The following is a 23936-nucleotide window of genomic DNA, read 5'->3' on the forward strand; positions in this document are numbered from 1 at the left end:
GCGTGGAGCCATTTCAAATTTGAAATTGAACATCACTGATAACACACAGTGACATGACATTTTCAGTTTCACTTAATTCAGTTCTGGGTTGTGAGGGGCTGTAGCCTAACCCAGGAGCACTGAGCACAACAGCCCTGGGCTGAGAGCCATTCTACTGCCAGAGCCACTCAGACACGCACGTGGTCAATTTGGAATTGTCAGGTCACTTAACCTGCACATCTGGGAATTGTAGAGAAAAACTGGAGTACAAGAAGGACAATCCATACAACCAGCGAGTGAATGTGCCAGCTCTACACAGACAAAAACCAGCTGTAGAATTACAAGATGCCGGATCTCCACTTATGAGTCCAAAACACTAAAGCTAATCACAGATAGAGTGAGAAAAAAGAAATGCAGCAGAAACTCAACACCTAATGTTAAACATAAATGGAGATGCACTGTGCAATATATATATTAAAAATATCAATACAGTATACATCTAAGGCTTAATTTTGATAATTTTGCATTGCAACATCAACAATTTAATTTGAGTGCAATCTAGAAACAAGTCCATCATTTTTGTTGACACATCCACAATAAGACACATAAAATACCACTGCATACACCAAGAAGAAAGAGGAAAAGCATTATAAGCCATTGTTAAAAAAAAAAAAGTAATATGCACTACCTCAACATCAGCTATAACAAGATTCTCTCTCTGTCTCTCCATGTTTAACAGCCATTTTCAGTGTTCACCCATTTGGCCCGTTGACCCCCAAATTTTGGAGATTATAGCAGATGGTTTTATGGCTGGATGCCCTTCCTGACACCAACTTTCTTTAGTTGCATTTTATGACACATCGTTACCGTATTTTAACCCCAGGTCATATGGATATCTCTGCAAGGTTTTTGCAATTAAAATAATAATGAAAATGCTAAACACCATTGGAACAAGTTAAACGTTCGAACACAAAATCAACCCTTGATGTTGTAGAAATATTTTGCTGTATTTGTTTTGAGCGTAGAAGGAATGCACATTTTAATCATTTAAGTAGTTTTGAGGTATGGTAGTTTGACTTCATAATCATGGCATTGGAGAATGGTGACATGTTGCATGTTGATTAACACATGCAAGTAAGAATTTCAATGTACTCTGTACACGTGACAGTAATGACCCTATAAACTTATGAAACAACAGACCATTCAGTACCCTTTGGATTGTCATAGCATGGTCTTTCATAAAAACCCAGAATTATCTGAAAATACTGAGCACCACAAACCTTAGTAGTAAATAAGCTGTACCCTGGCTGGATGTCATTACTGCACCCTGCTGACCATCTAATATGGTTTAGATGTTTTGACTATAGACGGGTTTTAAAGAAATGGAAAGGCCCCTATTGCCCTTACAAAATCTGCATCTATCAAAACGCACCTCTGTCTGTAAACCCCACTATTTGATTTGCATGCATTCATGGTAGTTGTTACTTGGGACAGAATTGAGTACTTTATCACTTGGTGTAACCCTTTCTGCCACCAATACCAAAGTGAACCTGTTGTATCTGTGTACCCAGAGTGCTTCTTAGCGTTTGCCTTTGACTGTATGCTAATATATGATTTTAAATAATAGGGCAGAACATATTCACATGTTTGCCTTTCTAATATGTTAATGTGCCAATCTTTGTCATTTCTAATACATTTTACTAAGGACAGGCATTTCAGGGAGGCATATGTAAAAATCTTGGGGTCGTCAGGGGCTTGCAACAGTTTAGGTAGTGACCAGGTAAACTAATCAGGATTACAGTATATAAACCCTAATTGCATTTTTTGATTATTTTTTATTTGCTTTGTTTTTAGTCAGGGAAGAAAACAAACAGTGACCCTAATCCGTTTGTTCAATTGACTGTTGGTTACATTACAAAGGACAGCAAGGTGAGTTAAAATGTATTTTTTGCCTATACTGAACTTCTATGTTTTTGTCTGTTGGAAAGTATTTTTATCAGGTAAGTGGGTACAATCAGACCAGCAGAGTGCATTATGGAGACCTTGGTGGCTGTGCATTATTAGGTGATGGCAGACATACCACTGACATCACTCTTGCTAATCAAAAATAATAATGTCACTGTCTTGAAATAAAATAATGTACAAACACTGTTTTTGTTAGTCCTAAAAGCTATTTTTTATACTCGTACTTTAAGTAAATATTTTTAGCACTTATAAATAGACTGGCATCATTTTCACCACAAACACAACCAGGCCATAATAGAAAAAAAAGGAAATTCATCTGCAGTTCAGTTGCATTTCCTCATATTACAGTAGATGTTTTTACATTTAATCTGGCTAATATATATTGTCAACAATCTTGATTATTTCCCCTAAAGTCAATGTCATATTGCACAAATTTTAGTCATGGGGCATGTCAGACTTGCAAATTGCAGTTGCTGATCTCATCCCCGAACCATGTCAGTTTAAATGACTAAAAATCACAAGGTGTATCTGATTTAACGACTACATGCCAACTTTCCAGCACAGTCAATAACGAGCTCCCTGGATATATGGATATAATCATTAAACATTCATCCTTTTCAGAGATATTGTGCCAAGGTGTCCAGGGAATTTAATGGATGTTTTGGGCAACTCATGACACAACAAAGCAGAACGTTGTTTTCTCACCGTGATGGTATCTCGCACTGCCACCTGATGGAATTGTTCTGATTTATTTAAAATATATGCACAAGTATAAACAGTACACTGCTTGTATAGCAGTAGCGTCTGTAATAGCACGCATCACATCACGTAAAGTATAAACCCAGCCTAAGGTCTTAAAGTAGCAGTGTGAATGTAGCCGTCCGTCTCTTTGGAATCTTTCTTGTCTTTCCATTGTTTTAAAATTCCACTAATCTGCGCTCATGTTTATTGTTGTCTGACATGGTAGGTGGCTGAGGCTGAGTGGTGATAAAGTATCATTAGCAAAAATGGATGCCTCTCTGTGTCAAAATTTGAAGTCCCTTTTTCAAGTGCAACCTTAGAGTGCATTGAGCTAGAGAGACTGTCCTACAGACTGCCAGGTTTCCCCATCAGTGCATTAGCTTGGTGGTTGTCAAATTGGTGGCTATAGCAGTACTGGTGAGGTTGAAGTTCTTAAAAAAAAATAATAATTCCAATCTTAAATACTATTTTTAAACTGCCTTGAAAGTGTTCAAAATGTTCTTTAGTTTTTGCTTAAAACTACTCCAGTATTTATCAAGGTATTCAGTGTGCTTACATATGCTTCAATAACCCGGTTATTTACAGAAACCTAATTTCTAAAAAGCCATGTAAACCCTTATTCTGGTTAGAGGAATCAGTTTAATGGCCTCCAAGAAGCCTAGTAATAGAAACCTGTAAATAAAATGTCAATTTGACTAAAAATATTTATAAAACACAATAAAAATTATCACAGGCATCACACTTATTTTCAGATTCATGGTGACCAATGATGATGTTAAATTTTTTTTTTTGCACAGTAAACCTTTAACCAGGTTACAGTTAAGGATGTTGAAGTAGTCTGTGCATGTCTGTTGTACTGTGGTTGCCTGTGCATGTGTAACCTTCGCACACGTTTTAAGCAGCCACAGTTAGAAGTGCCCACAGGATATATTTCCTAAGAAAATGTTTGAGCAATTGCATTATTCTTTCTGTTTACTTCACAGTCCATTAAGGACTAAACATATTTATAAAACAAAAAAATGATCACTGGCTTCATGCTTGTTTTTTGATTCACAGAGTCCGATGATGGCATTTAACTCTTTTTTTTATGCAGTTTAATGACATAGGAGCAGTTTGACAGTGCAGATTTTTAAGAAATCAGGTTATTCACCTTACTTCACTTGTGTGTGTGTGCATGTGAACGCACTCATTGCGAGTGCAGTTGTCAGGTGATATGTAAGGAAACATAGTCAAATAAATAAGTAACTAGAGAAAAGTGCACCTTAAAATGATCATTGGCCTTGGCTTAACCTCTGCATTTGCCAACTAAGATAAAGTAAAGAAGAAATGTACTTTTTTTGTTTTTATTAAATAATCATAGTAACACATACTAGTACTTACTCAGATATTGATAGCAACTGCTGCACAGGTGAGAAAATGCAGTTATATCCAAAAGTTTTTTTTGTTGGACTGTGGTGTGCATATAAAATAACACTACAAGCTATTTCCACAAAATGGTAAATACAAATAAAACTGTCAAAACTGTGTTCAATTTTAAAAATAGCAGTTTTCTCTCTTACCTGTGCTTTATATTGTGTATTTTAATAAGGACACACAACACCTTTTTGTAAATCACTAACATTATAGGAATGTAATTGATATTTTCTTAATGTATAATGTTGATAATATAAGACAGGCAGAATTGTTTTACAATGTATGTATTGTTATTACTGCAGTGTTTTATTGAACCAGACATGTATTTCCTCTTGTACTTTTACAAATCAGCTAAAAATGTTTCATTGTATCTATTGTTTAAATAGGTTCGGTTTAAGACAAATGAGCCAGTTTGGGAGGAAGCTTTTACTTTTCTCATCCACAATCCAAAGAGACAGGATCTCGACATTGAGGTATGCACTTTAACTTTACATTTCTTTTGATGAAAGCCAATATAAAAATGGCTGTATGCATGCATCTTTGAAATATGCATATGGATTAGCCTGCTGTGGTTCCTCTATTGTTGCAGCCCTGAGAGACAGGCTTATAGACATCTTTAGTGTTGCCACAGAGAGGGGATGCTAATTTAACAAATAAAAGTCTCTGGTGTATTTGTACAATCCAGAATTTATCTCCTCATATCTGATTTTCATTTAGGCAGATTGAAGCATATAAATGAGTATGACTCATTGAATGAATTATATATTATGAACTGTCATCAGTATTAGATTTCTGAAACAAAGAAAAAAATTAACGTTCATCTGTTATAAATAATAGCCTTGAAATGTTTAGAGATCTGCATTAGCAGATAGCTGATCAATCCAGTTTTAAATTAACCTAAAGTGAAAAATAAAGCATAATTGGCAAATTAACTTCTCAATAAATTTTACCCATAAATATGAAATGCATATTTCTAAAATTCTAACTTTTTATACGGTTAAAATGAACAGTTGTATCACTGTAAATTAGAGGTTTTTGACTGTCAAAGAATTAATTTCTGCACTTATTTTGTAATATTATCTTCATTTTACTTATGTTCTTATTTTTATTGATGTCACACCAATTATGTTTGTTGTTTTTGTGTTTTGTTAGCCACTGGTCTGTGTGTGTGTTATTTATTTATTTTTTTCTTCCCCATGTTGTTGTTGACAGCAGTGTTCTGTCGCCACCTTGTGATAATTGAAACATTAAAAGCATTAGACAGGCTTGATGCGAGCAGGCCATTCAGCCCATCTAAGCTGTCCAATTAATATCTACAAAATTCCCCAAAAACAACATCAACTTCAATTTTGAATATTTGTAACTTATTCCATGTGTCTAGAGTTCATTATGTAAAGAAAAACTTACTAACTTTGTGCGAAATTCACTCTTAACAAGTTTCTAACTGTGTCCCTGTATTCCTGTTGAATTAATTTTAATCTAACAGTCTTGATCCACTGTATTAACCCCATTCATAATTTAAAAAAAAAACTTTAATCAAGTCACATCTTAATCTCCATTTGCTTAAACTAAAAAGGACCAACTCCTTCAAACTTTTCTCATAACTCATCCCCTGCAATCCTGGAATCAGCCTAGTCATGCTTTTCTGGACTTTTTAGTCCAGCACTTCAATGTCTTTTTTGTAGCCTGAAAACCAAAATTGTACACAGTACTCCAGGTGAGGCCTCACCAGTGTGTTATAATGCTTCTGCGTCATTACCTTGTAAATAGTGATGAGTCCACAATGACTCCTAGGCTTTACTCATAAGTGCTACGTTCAAGTTTCAGACCTCCCATTCAAAGCTAACATTTTTACTTCCTATGTGTAATACCTTACATTTACTTAGATTACATTTAATTCCGCACAAATCTGCCTAAGCCTGGATGCTGTCCCAAGTCCCACTGTAATGATTCAACAGATTCTAGCTTATCTGCGAAACCACCTGACGTGGTATCATCTGCAGATTTAACCAGCTTGTTACTTTTATTCCTATCCCAATCATGTATGTATATTAAGCTGGACCTGCTGTATTCAAATGTTAACTTGTGGTACATTTGGGAAAGGTCATATATAAACTGCTCAAAAAAATTAAAGGAACACTTTGAAAACACATCAGATCTCAATGGGAAAAAGAAATCCTCCTGGATATCTATACTGATATAGACTGGGTAATGTGTTAGGAACGAAAGGATGCCACATCGTTTGATGGAAATGAAAATGATCAACCTACAGAGCCCTGTCGCCCCAAAAATCAGAGTGAAAAACCTATGTGGCAGGCTAGTCCATTTTGCCAACATTTAATTGCAGCAACTCAAAATTGTACGCAGCACTTTGTATGGCCCCTGTGTTCTTGTATACATGCCTGACAACATCGGTGCATGCTTCTAATGAGATGACAGATGGTGTTGTGGGGATCTCCTCCCAGATCTGGACCAGGGCATCACTGAGCTCCTGGACAGTCTGAGGTGCAACCTGGTGGCATTGGATGGACCAAAACATAATGTCCCAGAGGTGTTCTATTGGATTTAGGTCAGGAAAGTGTGGTGGCCAGTCAATGGTATCAATTCCTTCATCCTCCAGGAACTGCCTGCATACTCTCACCACATGAGGCCAGGAATTGTCGTGCACCAGGAGCCACTGTACCAGCATAGGGTCTGACAATGGGTCCAAGGATTTCATCTTGATACCTAATGGCAGCCAAGGTGCCTTTGTCAAGCCTGTAGCGGTCTGTGTGACCCTCCATGGATATGCCTCCCCAGACAATCATTAACCCACCACCAAACTGCTCATGCTGAATGATGTTACAGGCAGCATAATGTTCTCCATGGCTTCTCCAGACCCTTTCACTTCTGTCACGTGCTCAGGGTGAACCTGCTCTCATCTGTAAAAAGCACAGGGCACCAGTGGTGCATCTGCCAATTCTGGTATTCTATGGCGAATGCCAATCGAGCTGCATGCTGATGGGCAGTGAGCTCAGGGCCCATTAGAGGACATGGGGCCCTTGGGTCACCCTCATGAACTCTTTCTGGTTGTTTGGTCAGAGACATTCACACCAGTGGCCTGCTGGAGGTCATTTTGTAGGGCTCTGGCAGTGCTCATCCTGTTCCTCCTTGCCCAAAGGAGCAGATACTGGTCCTGCTGATGGGTTATGGACCTTCTATGGCCCTCTCCAGCTCTCCTAGAGTATCTGCTTGTCTCCTAGAATCTCCTCCATGCCCTTGAGACTGTGCAGGGAGACACAGCAAACCTTCTGGCAATGACACGTATTGATGTGCCATCCTGGAGAAGTTGGACTACCTGTGCAACCTCTGTAGGGTCCAGGTATCGCCTCATGCTATCAGTAGTGACACTTATTGTAGCCAAATGCAAAACTAGTGAAGAAACAGTCAGAAAAGATGAGGAGGGGAAAATGTCAGTGGCCTCCACCTGTTAAACCATTCCTGTTTTGGGGTCATCTCATTGTTGCCCCTCTAGTGCATCTGTTGTTAATTTCATTAACACCACAGCAGCTGAAACTGATTAACAACCCTTTCTGCTACTTAACTGACCAGATTAATATCCCATAAGTTTCATTGACTTGATGCTATACTCTGATTAAAAAGTGTTCCTTTAATTCTTTTGAGCAGTATATATACATTTTTTTTATTTTCCTACTGGGGACAAATAAAGTATATCTAATCTAATTCTGATTATATCTTTTTGTTACTTTCTTAGAGAACTCCTGCATAATAAAACATGACCTCCTCACCTCAACCCATGCTGACTATTCCCTTAAAACGCCTGTACCTGCCATGTTCTGCTCAGTCTTCTCTTTAATAATTACTTCTATTAATTTTCACATCAACCTTACTGTTCTATAGTTACTTGAATCTGCCCAATCACCCTTTCTATAGAATGGAATAGTTCTTGCTGTTTCCCTGGGATTTCCCCAGTGGAAGTCACGTCCCATAAAGTTATCACTGCAACAGTATTCTATTATGGAAAACCTTCGTTTGCAGTATAAAATATTTTCACATCACTAGACAGTCAGTTTTTTTTTTTTTTTTTTGTCATTTTCATGCAATGGTCCTTTATTGCATTTATAGGCAATTGTTTATACAGCAACAAATGAGCTAAACGAGATGATGTTGCATCCCTTCCCAGGGTGTGGGTTGTTTTTGGTATAGTGGAGCCACCCAGGACATGTGCTGTTTGTCTCTTAAGTCTCACTAGCTTCATGTCTACCTGTCTTTATTGCCCCGCAGCCTCAATTGCTCTATTTCTTGAGATGTGACCCATTATATTGCTTTGGCAGTTAGTGTGTACATTCTACCAAATCCTCTTGACTTGTAGAATGGCCTACATTGACAGAGATGGCTGTCTACTTTTGGCACCTTCTTTAAATGATCTGCAGTAATATAAGATTACAACTGCCAACAACTGACCAACCGCTTCCTTTTTTATACAGTAAGTGGTTCTACTGGGGCACTTTGTTACTAGCAACCAATATATAATGCCTCCTCCTATCATGTCGGTGTCTATTATAATTGATTATACTGTACAGTTCATTATATTGTATATATTATGACACACAATGGCATAGTGACAGTATTTCTTTAGGGACACTATAAATCGACCAATCAGTAATTTCTCTAACGCTTATGTACCTTTTACACATAATGAGTATACTGACTGTATAATGTAAATTTCCCTCATTATTGTATACAAACAATGCATTCTGAACACGGTGTGTATTATGTTTCTTTTTTGTTTTATTTTTTATTGATTTGTTACTCATTTTAACTGAGGGAAAGTAAGAATTTTGTAGTATATACAGAAAGTAAATCAATTTGTTAAGAAGACACTTTTACTCTATACAGGACCTGACCTTACTTAATAGAAATTTTATGAAAAGTGAAAAATAATGAATTGGTGGTGACTAGATGAATGCCAGAGCCATTACATAGACAATTCATCCAGCAGTTGAATGTTGACTCCATGACCCTGCATCATCGTATACGCATCCCATGATTTTCCTCATCTGCCTATTCTTGAATGAACATGTTTTTTCTCTGATTTTTCTTATTTTCGTTTTTTTAAATGTAAATGTGTGGTGCATTTCTATAGGTAAAAGATGATAAACACCAGTGCTCTCTAGGGAACGTGAAACTTCCTCTGAGTAAATTGCTAGCAGCAGAAGAGATGACTCTGAACCAGCGTTTCCAGCTGCAAAACTCAGGTCCAAGCAGCACTCTCAAGATGAAAATTGCACTAAGGGTAAGGAAAAGACAGTGGTTTATGTCTGAACAAACACATTCGTCTGTCTGTCATACTAAGGGCACAAATTGCACATATGCCTTTTTATTAACAATGATAAATAAGCAACTAGAATAATTGATAAAATCGAAGCATACAGAGTAGTTTATTTAATCTATCAATTTTGTCCATCTCAAACACATTTTTTTTCCAAGCTAGTCTCCAGCAGGTGCCTAAAGCTAAAGGCGGACAGGTAAAGTGTTTGATGATACATGTCAGTGGAGCTTCACATGATTAACGGTAATGCTAGTTTGTTATTACCAAAAGCAAAATCAGTTTAAAGAATTACAGGTGAGTCCCTGGCAGTGGTTTATTATACTGCCTTAGCAGTTTAAATGTTAAAAGCTTTACAAATACTGGGTACAGCTTAGTTTATATACGGTAATCAAAAATATTGTTGTGGTCTAAAAGCCTGCTCCAATAGTACACTAATACAGCACGAACTAAAAACTGGTGTTTGTATGCAGACTTTTGGTTAATGTGTGAACAAGAAAAATAAAACTTCAAAGCTTGTAAAGCACTAATCCAAATTGTCAAAGTACCTGGTTATTTTGAATCATTCTGATTGTTCCTTTGCTTCAGGCCAGAAGCAGTCAAAGGTTTTAAGTAAAAATGCAAGCAAATTCATTGTAATGGTGGCAGGCATGAATTAGGGGTAGAGGCAGGTCTTCAATTCTGAAAGACAGTATTATGGGAATGTGTCTTTCCTGTTTACTATGAACGCTGCCTTTCCCAGAAGTAAGTGTTAATAATATTTTAGCAAAAAATTACAATTATTGTGAGAATTGTTTGTCTTTTCTGCGGGCATTTTTCACATCAATTGCAGTTGTACAACAGGGGTCACTATCAGGGTCTCTTATATCGTAAACTTTTTTTCTCTCACTCTACATGAAACCATGAAATTACAATTTTTTCTCAGCTATCTCTAAAAACTACATGGGGTAAGTAATTTACTGTATAAAAAAAATATCATTTTTGGTTGGGTTATTCTTTTAAGCATACACAATAATTTCCAAGTACATAAATGTGATTCTGATCCTCACTTATTTGGCTTTACCAGAGGATTGAAGGGAAATAACTTTTCTTAAAGTAAGCTTTGTTTTTTGCTTTATTCCTTCAGATTCTTTGTCTTGAGAAGCTGCAGAAGTCTGATCACCCCTCATCCGTTCAGGTGAAGAAGCCTGTCAGCTACAGCAAGGATGTCAAAAAACCCCAGGATGTCAAAAAACCCCAGCCTCAGAAATCTCCGCTGCCTACCCAAGTAGCTGAAAGCTCCACTCAGCCGGTCCCACAAATATCTTTGACTGCAGACTCAAATGCAAAACCTGAAAAGACAGTTCTGGATCAAAAACCCAGTGCCTCCCCTGTAACACCTCAGAAGCTGACAGATGTCAACAGAAGTTCCTCAAACCTGACCACCTCTAGCTTTGCTGGCTCCCCCACCCATCTGTTGGCAAAGGAGCCTACTCCTAGCATTGCATCCGACGTCTCCCTTCCTTTTGCTACTCAGGAACTTCGTCACAGGATGCGACAACTACAGAAGTAAACCTGTTTCTTTTTTTAATAAACAAACTAGCCAGACTATTACAAACAATATATCTATATAAATTTCATAGAGATACTGTGGCCTGTTGCAATACTCTCACTCTCAGGCTATCCTTAAAGCCAAATGAAGGTCAGTAAGTCCATAATAAAAAACAAAAGTTGATTTATTACAAAACAGGGCTTGTTTATATCGCAGGGAAAAGGTAAAAGAGTAACAAACAAAAGAAAAGAATGAGTAAGGTCTAATGCCCCACTGGACAGGCCTCAGTGTGCGTGTGTTAGTCTCTGACTACCATATTGAGAGACTGATTCACTTCCCACAATTACAAAATTACAGTCACTGTTTACCTCTCAACTGCACTGCTCCTCAGCATACTGACCTGCCTTTTCTACCATCTGAGTCCATGCCATTAACTCATCTTCTGGCAGCAAGCTTAATCTTACTGGTTGTAAGGGACAGTAACTGGGATTTTCCATCTGAAGTCCCACATGCTATATAGCCCTTGGAGCATACTCAGAGTTCTCTCTAGCAGACACACTTTCATAAATGGCTTTTGATGGCAACAGATGGGGCGCAGACAAGATGTATTCCTTGAATGACATATGGAAACCCAGACACACTGAAGTGGAATAAGACTCTGTCCACTATCAACTTGGGGAATTCCTTACATACTAACAGGAGTTCCTCTCTGCCTTGATTAAACCAGGGACTTGAACTGTCCTGTTGGCTATTAATAAGATCAATGTCTGCTATACTATTACAGCATTTGTTTTTATCAATATCTTTGAAAAACACAAAGATGTTCCCAATAATTCATAAATGTTTAGAAATGATAAGGAATTACTTAAATGGTTCAATCAGAAATGCACAAAAACTACAAAGAATCTATTAGTTTCAAGTAATTGTAAAGCATTTCTTTTGAACAGAAGGTAAGCTAGGAGATTTAAGAGTCATCAGTTTTCAGACTTTGTTATATGAGAAAGATTGAAACAGAGTTGGTAATTCTCATTCATATTGAGATCTCAGTTAAGGTCCTTATAATGAGACATCTGTGAACGCTTGAATCAGATATTTTCCGCATTACTTTATAAGTAATATATGATGCTCTTAAAATACTTTTGTACTAGTCTGTTTGGTTCCATGTAGAACTATTGCTTAATAAGGAACCATTTCATTCCATAAAGGGTTCTTCACATATGCAATTGGTTCTTTGTGCTTTGGAAAGGTTCCTAATACAGGTATGTGGATAAAATAAAAATCTTTAATGTGCTGTAGACTACTTAGCAGGATACTCACATAGTATGAAAAATTTAACTTAGCCGGTTATTGTATACAGCAAGAGTCATTAAAAAAATCAGGAACTCGTTGCCATTTCACAAATCTGTTATCATCTATTTATGCATCCAGTAATGAATTTAGCAAGTGCCCTTCAGGTCCTCAACTGGCTTTTTCCTCAGATACATGCCAAATACCAGTGTCATCTGCAACAAAGAAATGAAATGATGACAACTGAGGACCTGTAATGTGTTTTTTTTTTCTTAAATTCTTGGATGTAGTTACCCAATATTTCTAATAATGCATTAGTTTTTAAAATGACTATTACGGATTAGCTAATAAAGTTGACCATTAGGATACTGAAGGAATGGCTGCCGAAAATGGGGCTTTGCATTCATATGCAAGTAATAGATTAAAATTCAGTCACTTCAAGCACTGATAGCCCTTAGTAACACTAGTAATGTCTTGGCTGTATTTTTAAATGAATTTAATAGTATCTTGATAAAAAAAAGTGTCTTTTTCTATAAAAAAAAAACATGAGCATTTCTGGTTGTGTCCATACTTTTGACTGATAGTATAATTATACAAACAGTGCATTCAAAACTGCAGTTCATATTAGGTAAACTTAAACCTAATAGGTATTTCAACCAAGTACTTCTTGTTCTGGGCAAGAATAAATACTTTGATTAAAGTTAACAGAATGAACGTCACAGCTTTAGGGAATTCTGATTAAACTATAAACAAATATTTTCTTCTCAGTATTCTCAAATGGGGGTTATTTACAACAAACGTTTTTGCTAGCAGGAGTCCAATGTTCAGAGATTTCTGCTTAATTGAAAATTGTAAAGAGCCAGCATTCAGGGAATAAGACAGTTTTTTTTTTTTGTTTTGCTTTATTTCTTCCCCCCTTCTCAAATACAGCACAGTCAGAGATAATTAAACAAGATGAAAGGAAAAAAAATGTGTCCAGTGTCAGTAATTTATGCTCTGTTTTGGTGACCATTCAATAGAAAATTCCATTGTGTCTGAAGCCTTTTGGTAATTATTTTTCCCGCAGATCAATTTTAGATAGTGAAAGTCTTCATTTCGAATTATTGGTGTGCTTTTAGTGGTTGGTTGGAAAGCTGGTGATGTGAAAAAATATTGTGAGTGATATGAGTTTTTCTTGTCTTGACTGGAAGATGCTTTTGCCTTTATTATTTTCTTTATTTTTTACTTGCAATATTGACACTATTTATGAAAGAAGTAAAATTAAAAACATGAAATGTGTATTTTGTTATCTCACACAACTTATGTATATTTACAGTGGAGCAGCTTCCAGCCAGTTTCCTCTGGGCCAAATCCAGCTGACCATTCGACATAGTTCCCAAAGAAATAAGCTCATTGTGGTGGTACATGCTTGTCGGTGAGTAAAACTCATTTTCCTGCTTTTCTTTGAATTCTGTTGAGCTGAGGAGCAAAGCTGTCTGATTATATTCCTTCATAGAAGCAGTCTTAGTGGATTTTGCATGTTTTTCTTGTCTCTTTGTTGCTTTTTCTCAGGGTATTCCCTTTTTCTCCCACAATCCAAAGGCGTGTATTGTAGGTTAATTAGCAATTCTGAAATTACCAGTATGTGTATTAATATGTGTTTCATCATAAGTGTGGTCTTATTTAGACAGGTGCCTCATCTACGATTGAATCCATCAGGCTTGTTTGTTTAGTTAGTAGCTAAGCTGTCCCAATATCAAATCCAGATTCTTCTTAAAGGTTGCCAAGGTTTCTGCGTCAGCTGCATGTCTCTGTAGTTTGTCCCAGATTCCTACCCTTTGAATAAAGAAGTACTTTCTGACTTCAGACCTAACTGCCCTTTCCCCTTTTCCCCACTGGTGTCCTCAAGTACGTGATTCACTGTTAAGTTGATCTACTTTATCAGTGCCTTTGAGAATTTTTGAAGAGCAGTATTAGGTTCCCATGCAGTCTCCTCTGCTCAAGACTAAACAGGTTTAATCCTAAGAGTCTGTCAGAGTATGACGCGTCCTTTAGTCCTGAGATACATCTGGTTACTCTCCTCTGCACATCTACAGTCTCACTAGTATATTATATCATCTGACCATAATGTCCCTTAATATATATTCAACAGTTCTTATGATATTACCTAATATTTTACTTGCCTTTTTAATAATTTCTGTGCATTGTTTAGATGATGAAAATGTTCTGTCAACATAAACCCCTAAATCCTTTTCAGAGGTTGCTTTCTTTAGGACTTTGCTTCCCATTTTGTATTTATAATTGATGTTCCTTGTACCCATGTGCAGCACTTCACACTTTTCTATGTTAAATTGTATTTTCCAATTGTTTGCCAAGTTCTGAAGCTATTCCAAGTCTTCTTGAATTGTTTTTGCTGCTTCTTCAGTGTCTGCTGTTCCTCCAATTTTAGTATTATTTGCTTATTTGCAAATTTAGTAACTTCATTGTAATCCATATCATTAATATACTGTATATACTTGCATAAAAGTCGGGGTCTTGAAACCCAAATAATCAATAATAAAATATTTTTGCTTTCTCCAATCTTGCACCAGTATCTCTGACACATTGAATTTTGTTGCAGCAGTGCAGTTGCCAAATTCTTTCACCACTTCAACTACTTTTAATTTAAAACCAGCTTCATATTTTCTTCCAATTGAACGTTTCATCGCAGATAAGGGATGCTGTTACGATAAAGGTGTATGAGGGTGTGAGATACAAAAAACACAAATAAGTGTAAACGTCGCTTTGGAATAGTTTGGGTATTACCGTGTGGTCACGTAGGCACAATACACAGAAAAAAAAGGCAGTGTGCTCCATGGTTACTCTCTCAGGTGGATGTTAGCATATCATAATCTATTGGAACAATAGCGCGAGTTTTCTGCATTCGACTTATACGACCACCATAAAATACCAGAAATTATATGGTAAAATCAAGCCCTGAATTATCCATGGGAGAACTTAAACGTGGGTATATATGGTACATCAGAAAAAGTAATGGTCCCAGAACAGACCCCTGAGAGACTCCACTGATGACCTCGCTTCATTCACCTCTTATCTGCATTCTTTGTCTTCTCCCAGTTAATCAACTTTGCTTCCCACCTCGTGCAAAATGCAGGAGGGACAGGCCCTTATCATACTACCCTCAAAAGAATTAAGTGGGTTTGATATGGGATGCACATTATTTTGCTTTTTTATAGTGTTGCACAGGTGCATCAAACTCAATATGACAAGACTTTCTGACAATACAGTTGAGGAAGGAGAGTGAAAAATTAATTTTGTGTTAGAACAGCTCTGAAGTGTAGCCATCACTGACAAGAGATGCTTACATGCGTTATAGAAGCGAACACATTTCCATAGTAGGGACCCAGGTGGATTAAGTAACTTGTACTTAAGTAACCATGTGATGTGCGTGGGTCACAAAGTAAGACTGATTATGACTAAATGTATGCCAAAGTCTGACTTCTTGGAAGAAGGAAAAGCTTATTTAAAGTAATAAACAATATTTACTTTATGTCTTAGACTGGTAAAAACTTTTGACATTTTCATTGTTTTGTAGTTTGTAGATACATTTGTTCATTAATTTAGAAGTCATCATAAATTAAAAGGCTGTGTCTAAGACATGACTGAAAATAACTAAATGTTGAGTTTAAAAATTGATAACATTTCACAAAGTCAATTTTTTTTTGTACTGAAAAATAAATTATTATAAAATGTTATTATAAAAATAATTGCATAGTCTATTAGGTTTAATTAGTTACTGTTCTTGTTGTTGCATGAGCAGTTCTTTCTGGTCTCAGTTTATGTTTGTCTGCTCCATCCATTCATTTTCAGACCCACCTAGTCCAATTCAGAGTGGTCAAAAACATAAAAATAGACATGATGACATTGTGTAGGAAATGAATGATTCAGCCATTATTTGAACCCAGATTTCTTATTCTGGGGACATTAGTTCTCAGTGTTATGTACAGCCAGATCCCACTTACAGTATGTGCCTTAATTTTGCCCACTAGTAATGCCATTTTGTATTTCTCTTCCAGCAATCTAATAGCATTTAATGAAGACGGTTCAGACCCCTACGTACGAATGTATTTATTACCCGACAAAAGGAGATCTGGAAGAAGGAAAACGCAAGTAGTGAAGAGGACACAGAATCCAGTTTATGATGAAACGTCAGTGTTTTCTGATATTGAAAAGCTCATTATATTAATGAAAACTACATAGATGGGTAATGATTGATGTACCTGAGTACTTGCTAAATAAATAATTTGATGTAGTTAATCCATTAAACAACTGCATGGTGGAGCATTTAAATACATACATATATGTAATACATGCCAGTTTTTTAATGACCTAAACAACTACTTGGCAAAAGTTTGGAATTGGACTACAAGGGAATATGCTAATAATGTACAACAATTCTGAGATGTCTTAAAAGTGTTGATTTTTAAAGCTGGTATACTCAGGAGTTTGACTCATTTCATCTTATTCTCAAACATATGTAAATCTAATTCTGGTCTAATGCTGCATTCACGTGCTCTTGAACTTTGTACAGCCCCGAGTTGTGACGTTTCACCTTCCCACTTCAGTGTGTTCATGTGGGCTTCTGGTCGGACTATTCAGAAAAATGCAGTATCCCTTTTGGATTTTTACTTGGTTTCCAAAATAAAAGCAATTAAAGATAAATTACATTTTTTTGTGGAAATAAAAAGCAAAATAAACATTTTGAATATGTAACACTTTGCTCCAAATGCATTTCAATCAAAAAATGTCATTTTGGGCTGATCAGATTATACATTTTAATTTAAACAATTGACAAGGTGAAAGGTCAGTGTTACATCACAACATAGACAATTTGGTTAGCTTTGTTTTGTCTGAAGTTTATCTAAGTTGTAATTCTGACACAACAATTTCGATTTACCATCTGAACAGCACACCATACCAAATATTAAAAACAAACATAGTCTGATCCGTTTAATATCTATATTTAGAGAGAGAGAGTTGGAGAAGGAGACAGGCATGACAAGTATTTCAAAACATTATTTTGGCCCTTAGTTATTTTCACAATATCAGGTATTTTTAGCTGTTGAGGTAAAACTAAGAAAAAATATGCTAAGAAAAGGAAAAAATAGATAAAAAAATAAATTTATAAAATAAAATTTAAACTACATCATTAGGTTTTACTCTGGGCACTTTTGTCCATCTACCTGTAAACATGGCATTTTGTTCAGTATATAGAAATAGGCCATCTGAGTAACTGTACAAGGCCCAGTTTGGGGTTTAGCAACAGCAATATTTTGCTCAGGTGTGTAAAGTGTAGAGAAGGATTTCATTTTCAAAAAGGATTTCTCATTACTTACTTGAGAAGTGGCAGGTAAGTTGATGTCAAAAATGACATCAAAAGCAGCACAAAAAGTGAATAGGCTGGTGTGTCCATTGAGATGAAAAGCATCATCTTCTGCACTACCATGTCAATCCACATAAAATAAAGCACATCTTCCAGTAGCTTTTTGAAGTTTAACTATTAAAACTACACTGAATCTGAAAGCATGAAACACAAAAATGATGGTCTTGTCATTTGCCTGTGGGGGGTTTCCACATCCTTCCAGTTTTTTTTCTAACAGGCACTTCATTTTCCTTCTATATCCCAAAGATGTTAGTTGGACTCATTAACTCATTGGTTAATGTGTGCATAATTGTGCTCTGCGATGGACTGGCTGGGGTGGGCTGTCACTCCATGTGATCCTCTGCAGAGATAAGCAGGCTGGAAAACAAATAATGAATAAACGAATGAATGGCAAATAAGGATTTCATTGAACTATAGGAACTAAGGGCTGTGTATATTTATTTAGATTTACATTTATTTGCTTGGCAGACGCTTTTATCCAAAGTAACTTAAAAAAGAAATAAACATAATCAAATAAAACTAGGCTAGGCGCTGTTTGTTCAGCAAGAGTAGTAAGACAGTTAACAAAAGATGTTTGCCACAAGAGAAAAAATGTAATAACTAATAAATTTAAAATCATAGATTATCAATCAATCAAGAAGAAATCATTCAAAAATATGAAAGATCACAGAGCAAAGTTTTTTTTTTCAATCAATTAGATATTCACAGAACAGGTGGGTTCTCAATTGCTTCTTAAATAAATTGAGGGAGTCAGCAATATGGATGGAGGTGGGCAGCCCTTATACAGCTTAATTCTTATAATGTGACTAAAAACATTGAAGTAATTTATACAAATAAACAGAAGATTTACAATATCTGTTTTATAAGACTTGACTAGGTGTGTAGGTACACATGGTAGATTGCTGCAAGTGTTAATCAGAAGTAAATTACATTTGCAAGCTGTATTGGTATATATAAATTCAATCATTTATATACTTCAGAGTTGAATTTTTGAAAGAAAGTCTGTTTATTCGCAGTTTTCTCCTTTTAAGTTACGCAATTTCAAAAGCATTCACCTTGTTGTAAATTGCTGGTAGGAAATGTGGATGTTGGTCAAACATTTTCAGTATTCTGCCAACAAATACCTGTTAAGTAGCAAATGCGATTAGTGTTTTCGTGTAACTATAAAAATGTATCTTAACAACTTTGAAAGTGTTAATTTGCATAACATGTTTATTGATAACAGCCACTACAGGCCATGTGATAGTTTCACGCAGAGTCGGGTCACAGATCCACCATCCTGTTTGTGTGGGAATTGTCCAAGTACAGTATCCAAATTTTCCACTCACATCCCCCAACATGTGCAGATTAGTTTAATTATCAGTATCAAAATTGACCCTTGTGTCAGTGGGCCCTGCACTGTACTGCTGCCCTGTCCATAGCTGTTTCCTGCCTTACGCCCAGCAGCTACCAGATTGGCTCCAGCCACCCGCAAACCAGAATTAGATTTATATGTGTTTGAGAATGAGATTAAATGAACCTTTGTCCTTGGCATTTCATTCACTTGTCAAAGCTTTGTAAGATCTGGTGTATCTGTCTTGGCAACTATTGAACACTGTATGTCTTTCTCTTTGCAGTTTTGAATTTAGTGTTCCTTTGAGTGACATACAACGGAGAACTCTGGATGTTGCTGTCAAAAATAGTGGAGGATTCCTGTCCAAAGACAAAGGGCTCCTTGGAAAGGTATTTAAGCCTGAACACTGTTAGTATGGATTTTATACATTATCCCTACATCTGAAACAACTTCTTCCTCATACCAAAGTTGTATGTGTATTTGTTAGGTTAAATGATGATTCCAGAATAACATCAATGAGGCCAGATTTCTAAAGAATTGAACATTTATTGAAAACACACAGGTGAAGAATGAACAATGGGAAGAACACAGAGTGTAAACATAAACTAACGTGAACCTACATAGTCTACATAGTGAAGAGACTCACCCATTTTGCCAACTTTTAATATTTCTCTGTTCACTTCCCATCTTTCTACCCAGGCCTCTCTTACCATATCCTTTGTCCCAGCTCACTTACTGGGTGTAGATTCATGGAGTTTCAGTCTTGAGGCTGTATTTAACTTCCTTCCAACTTACTTTCTGCCAGACCAAGAACTACTTCCAGGAGGAGTGCTGGGTCTTTAAAGTGAGTGTGCCAGCAATTCACTGGTCCGTTTGGCAGCTGCTAGAACTGCTGCACTTCTGATTTTTGTTTAAAGGAACACTCAGTCACACTTCTTTTGTTCAGTCTTTCCGCCCCTACTTTTATTATGACAACATGCTTCAACAATTGGGTCAGGACAATGTGCCCCCTTTAGTAATCAGAAGGGTGTTTTGATTTAATTTTTTGATTTATATACCTCATTAATTCCCAAGGGAAAATTGTCTTTTCACAGAGTGCGGGGCCAGCCATTGTACAGTGCCTCTGGAGTAATTGTCAAGTTAAGAGCTTTGCTCAAGGGACCAATGGAGTAGGATCTCTTCTGGTAGTAATGGAATTAGAACCCACAGCCAACCAGCTACCATCCTTAGCCCCAAAGTCACAACTCCAGACATTTTGTCCTCCTGTCAAACGTCTGGGGCTTTTCCTTATCTTTACATGGGCATTCAGGCAAGCCCTGGCTCCCTGGGTTGCCTGCTGTTAGCCACCTTGTGGATTTATGTGTCTTCAAAGGTTACAGGTCTTTCCATCTTTCCGTCTTTCTTTCTGTTGTAACACTGTCTCTGCTCATTGTCGTTCTCACTAATGGTTTATCGCTTCCTGGTGGTGCCCTTACTTCTAGACTTGTATGTTGATTTTCTTCTTGACTGCTAATTGGTTTATTGTCCCCTGTTTTGCGCCAGTTTCCCTATGTCCATAAATACATACATACATGCCTTATACAGACACATGTGGCGGGATCAAAAAATCAACCAAAAAAACAGGAGTAGAGTGTGCTGCTAGGTATCATGTGCCTACAAGTGTGGTTAATCATTTCACAAATGTGTTTGTGGTTAGTCAATAAAGTGTATATTTGTGAAGTTTATGCTACAATTGCGCAGGTGACATTGCCGCTTTTTTTCTCCAAGTCAGCAGGGCAGGTTTTCAAGAGACAACGATGATTGCATTTTTCAGCACTGACATTACAGTGAACTGGTGATGCACTTATGGGAAAGCATCAGGATAAAGAACATCCGGAGCAATGACACACACAAATTTGGATTTTACACCTGTACACACCACATTATCAGTCAAAGATTTTAGATAAACACAACATTGTCATTGCTTTGCAGTCCCATATTCTCCAATCTCACCGTCTATGACTTCTTTTTGCTCTTGAAATTAAAATTGAGAGTGAAGTAAAGAAAATTTGCTACTGTGGAAGAAATTCAGGAAATATATGTCAGAGGTTGTAGACACCATAACAAAAGATAAGTATAGGGAATGTTTCCAGGAATGTGAGAAACACTCAGACAAGTGTGTTGCATCTCAAGGAGAGTATTTTTAAGGTGACTTAAATGGAATTGCTGTAAGTTTTATAATGAAAGTTTTTTTTAAACCATTCTGAGAACCCCCTTGTGTGTTTGGGTGTGTCTGTGTGTATATATATATATATATATATATATATATATATAGTGACAGATAGGGGGCGCTATCTCTCCCTTGAACCCTTGTCCAAGTCCAAATAGTTGACTTTTCATTAAACAACAGCGCCCAATGCACCCTCCTCTCCACAATACTCATACAAATACTCAATACACTACAATAAACAATTCTCCACACTCCCAGATGCGTTGCCACCCTTCCACCAAGCTCAGCTCGCCGTCTGGGAGCTCCCATAGTACTTTTATATTCCCTGACCGGAAGTGTTCCAATTCCCAGTCCATGTGATCACCTATCACTTCCGGGTCAGATAAAAAGTCCTTTTCTTCACCACGGAAGCACGTCATTCCCCTTGTCCATGTGACTCGGACATACTTCCGGGGCGTAAGGCAAATAACCATCTTTCCTCCCTGCAGCGTCTCCTAGTGGCTCCCATGGTATCCAGCAGGGCTATGTATAAAAACTCCAATGTCCAGGATTCCCGGCTGGCATTCGGGGCACCTCCATGCTGCAGGGAGGGCTCCACCTGGCGGTGTGGGGGTATTGGCCGGAATGAATGGCTGGCCATCTATCACTATATATATATATATATATAGTGAACGTTACCCGGGCACAGACAGGCAGACATGTTTTTTTTCCACCACCACACGTTTATTTACAATATATACAAAGTCAAAATCAGTGCACACACAAACCCCACAAAGTCCTGGTGAACACTCAATGCCTTCACTCTTCAGGCGCCTCCACTCTCCTCTGCTTAAGTCCTCCTTCCACCCGACTCCAGCTTCGAATGAAGGGAGGCGGCCCCTTTTATCCTCACCCGGATATGCTCCAGGTGCTCCCCAGCAATCACCCGCCGACATGCCCCTCTGTGGCGGAAGTGCCGGCTGTACTCCCGGAAGCATTTCGGGTGTCCCTGCTCCTCTTCCCCCAGCGCTTCCTGGTGTGGCGGAAGTATTGAAGTCCAGGGTTCACAAGGCATCGGGGCGCCCCCTGGCAGTGACCATGGGCCCCTACAGGGTTGGGCTTCCAAACCCCCAACCCGTGGTCCCAAAAGCAACCAGGGTGGCAGCCCCCACGTGATCCCAGATGGGCGCACGCCCTCTTCCGGTCCCTCAAGGCGTCCCGGCCTGGTCGTCGCCCCGGCATCCCTGACAGTATATATATATATATATATATATATATATATATATATATGTCACGCTTGGGACACAGATTTGCACAGAGACACAGGAGGTCGTAGAAACAAGAAGGATTTTTATTCAAACACTGCAAACACATGAGCTTAAACGTGCTCCATGACAAGTCAGAGATGACAGTTCCGCTAGGAGCAGAGAGAGATAAAAGCAAAACAATCAATTCCAAAACTGACAGGCGTTGCGCAAGGCTTATAAGTCGGCGGAGAACCGCACGAGGCTTGTATTACGCGTTATAGTGCAAGGATAAGGAGCAATGTGAGGGTAGTCAGTGTTTCAGGGTTTGTGGTTTTCCCAGGGGCGTCTGTATCTATTTGGGGTGCGATCAGCCCTCCAGCTCACACCCTCCCCCTCAGCTTTATTCACATTCCTGTGAATCAAGCGACTTTCTGTACCAAGTTCATGTAGTCAGGATAATACGTCTGCGTTGACGTGTTCAGAACCTGGTCGGTGCTTTACTGTGAAACTGTAAGGTTGTAAACCCAGAAACCATCTCATTAGACGAGAGTTTGTATCTTTCTGTCGGTACAACCACTGAAGTGGAGCATGATCAGTTACCCAAGTGAAGTTTCGTCCCCACAAGTAATAGCGAAGCGCTTCCACAGCCCACCTAATTGCCAAGCATTCTTTCTCAATTGTAGAATAATTGTGTTCCCTAGGAAGTAATTTCCTACTCAAATATGTGATTGGATGTTCTTCTCCATCAAAAATTTGTGACAGGACTGTGCCCACACCAAATGCACTTGCGTCTGTTTGCAAGATAAAATCTTTTGTGAAATCTGGGTTCCTTAGAACTGGGTAAGAAGACAATGCTTTTTTTAAATCGTTGAAAGAAAGTTCGCAATTTTCTGTCCACAAGATAGGACGGTTTTTTCTGCCTCTAGTGAGTTCTGTAAGAGGAGCAGCTCTATGTGCAAAATTTGGAATAAATTTTCTGTAGTAACCAGCGAGCCCCAGAAAAGCGCGTACATGTTTCTGTGTCTCAGGTCTCGTGTAAACAAGCATTTCTTCTATTTTCCTTAACTGTGGTCTAAGTAAACCCTTGCCCATAGAATAGCCTAAGTAATGAGTCTCGGACATGCCTAGTTTACATTTCTTAGGGTTAGCAGTAAGGCCAGCCTGTCTCAAGCTTTCAAGAACAGCTTGAAGCCGCTCTAAGTGTGTTTTCCAATCATTGCTAAAAATCACAACATCGTCAAGGTATGCCCCGGAATATTCAGAATGAAGACGTAGGATCTGATCCATCATACGCTGAAAAGTTAGAGGTGCCTCGTGAAGACCAAACGGGAGTCTTGTAAATTCATAGAGTCCGTCAGGAGTCGCAAATGCCGTTTTCTCACAACTGCTAGCCTCTAAAGGCACCTGCCAATAGCCTTTCGTGAGATCTAGCGTGGAGATATAGCTCGCCAGACCCAGTTTTTCCAACAGTTCATCGACACGGGGCATGGGATAAGCATCG

General features: G+C 37.9%; 1 protein-coding gene across 5 annotated transcripts in view; it reads left to right on the top strand.

Annotated features, from left to right (window-relative positions):
* The window catches only part of esyt2b (extended synaptotagmin-like protein 2b), a 267718-nt gene that overhangs the window by 237985 nt on the left and 5797 nt on the right, over positions 1-23936 (top strand). For all 5 annotated transcript variants that reach the window (XM_039753605.1, XM_039753607.1, XM_039753603.1 and 2 more), the window contains 7 exons: positions 1834-1908; positions 4485-4571; positions 9245-9394; positions 10554-10975; positions 13561-13659; positions 16301-16432; positions 19284-19389. In XM_039753605.1, the coding sequence (XP_039609539.1) occupies positions 1834-1908; positions 4485-4571; positions 9245-9394; positions 10554-10975; positions 13561-13659; positions 16301-16432; positions 19284-19389 (1071 nt within the window). The remainder of the gene's footprint in view (positions 1-1833; positions 1909-4484; positions 4572-9244; positions 9395-10553; positions 10976-13560; positions 13660-16300; positions 16433-19283; positions 19390-23936) is intronic.

The sequence above is a fragment of the Polypterus senegalus genome, chromosome 5 (genome assembly GCF_016835505.1).
Source record: "Polypterus senegalus isolate Bchr_013 chromosome 5, ASM1683550v1, whole genome shotgun sequence".
NCBI classification, from domain to species: domain Eukaryota; kingdom Metazoa; phylum Chordata; class Cladistia; order Polypteriformes; family Polypteridae; genus Polypterus; species Polypterus senegalus.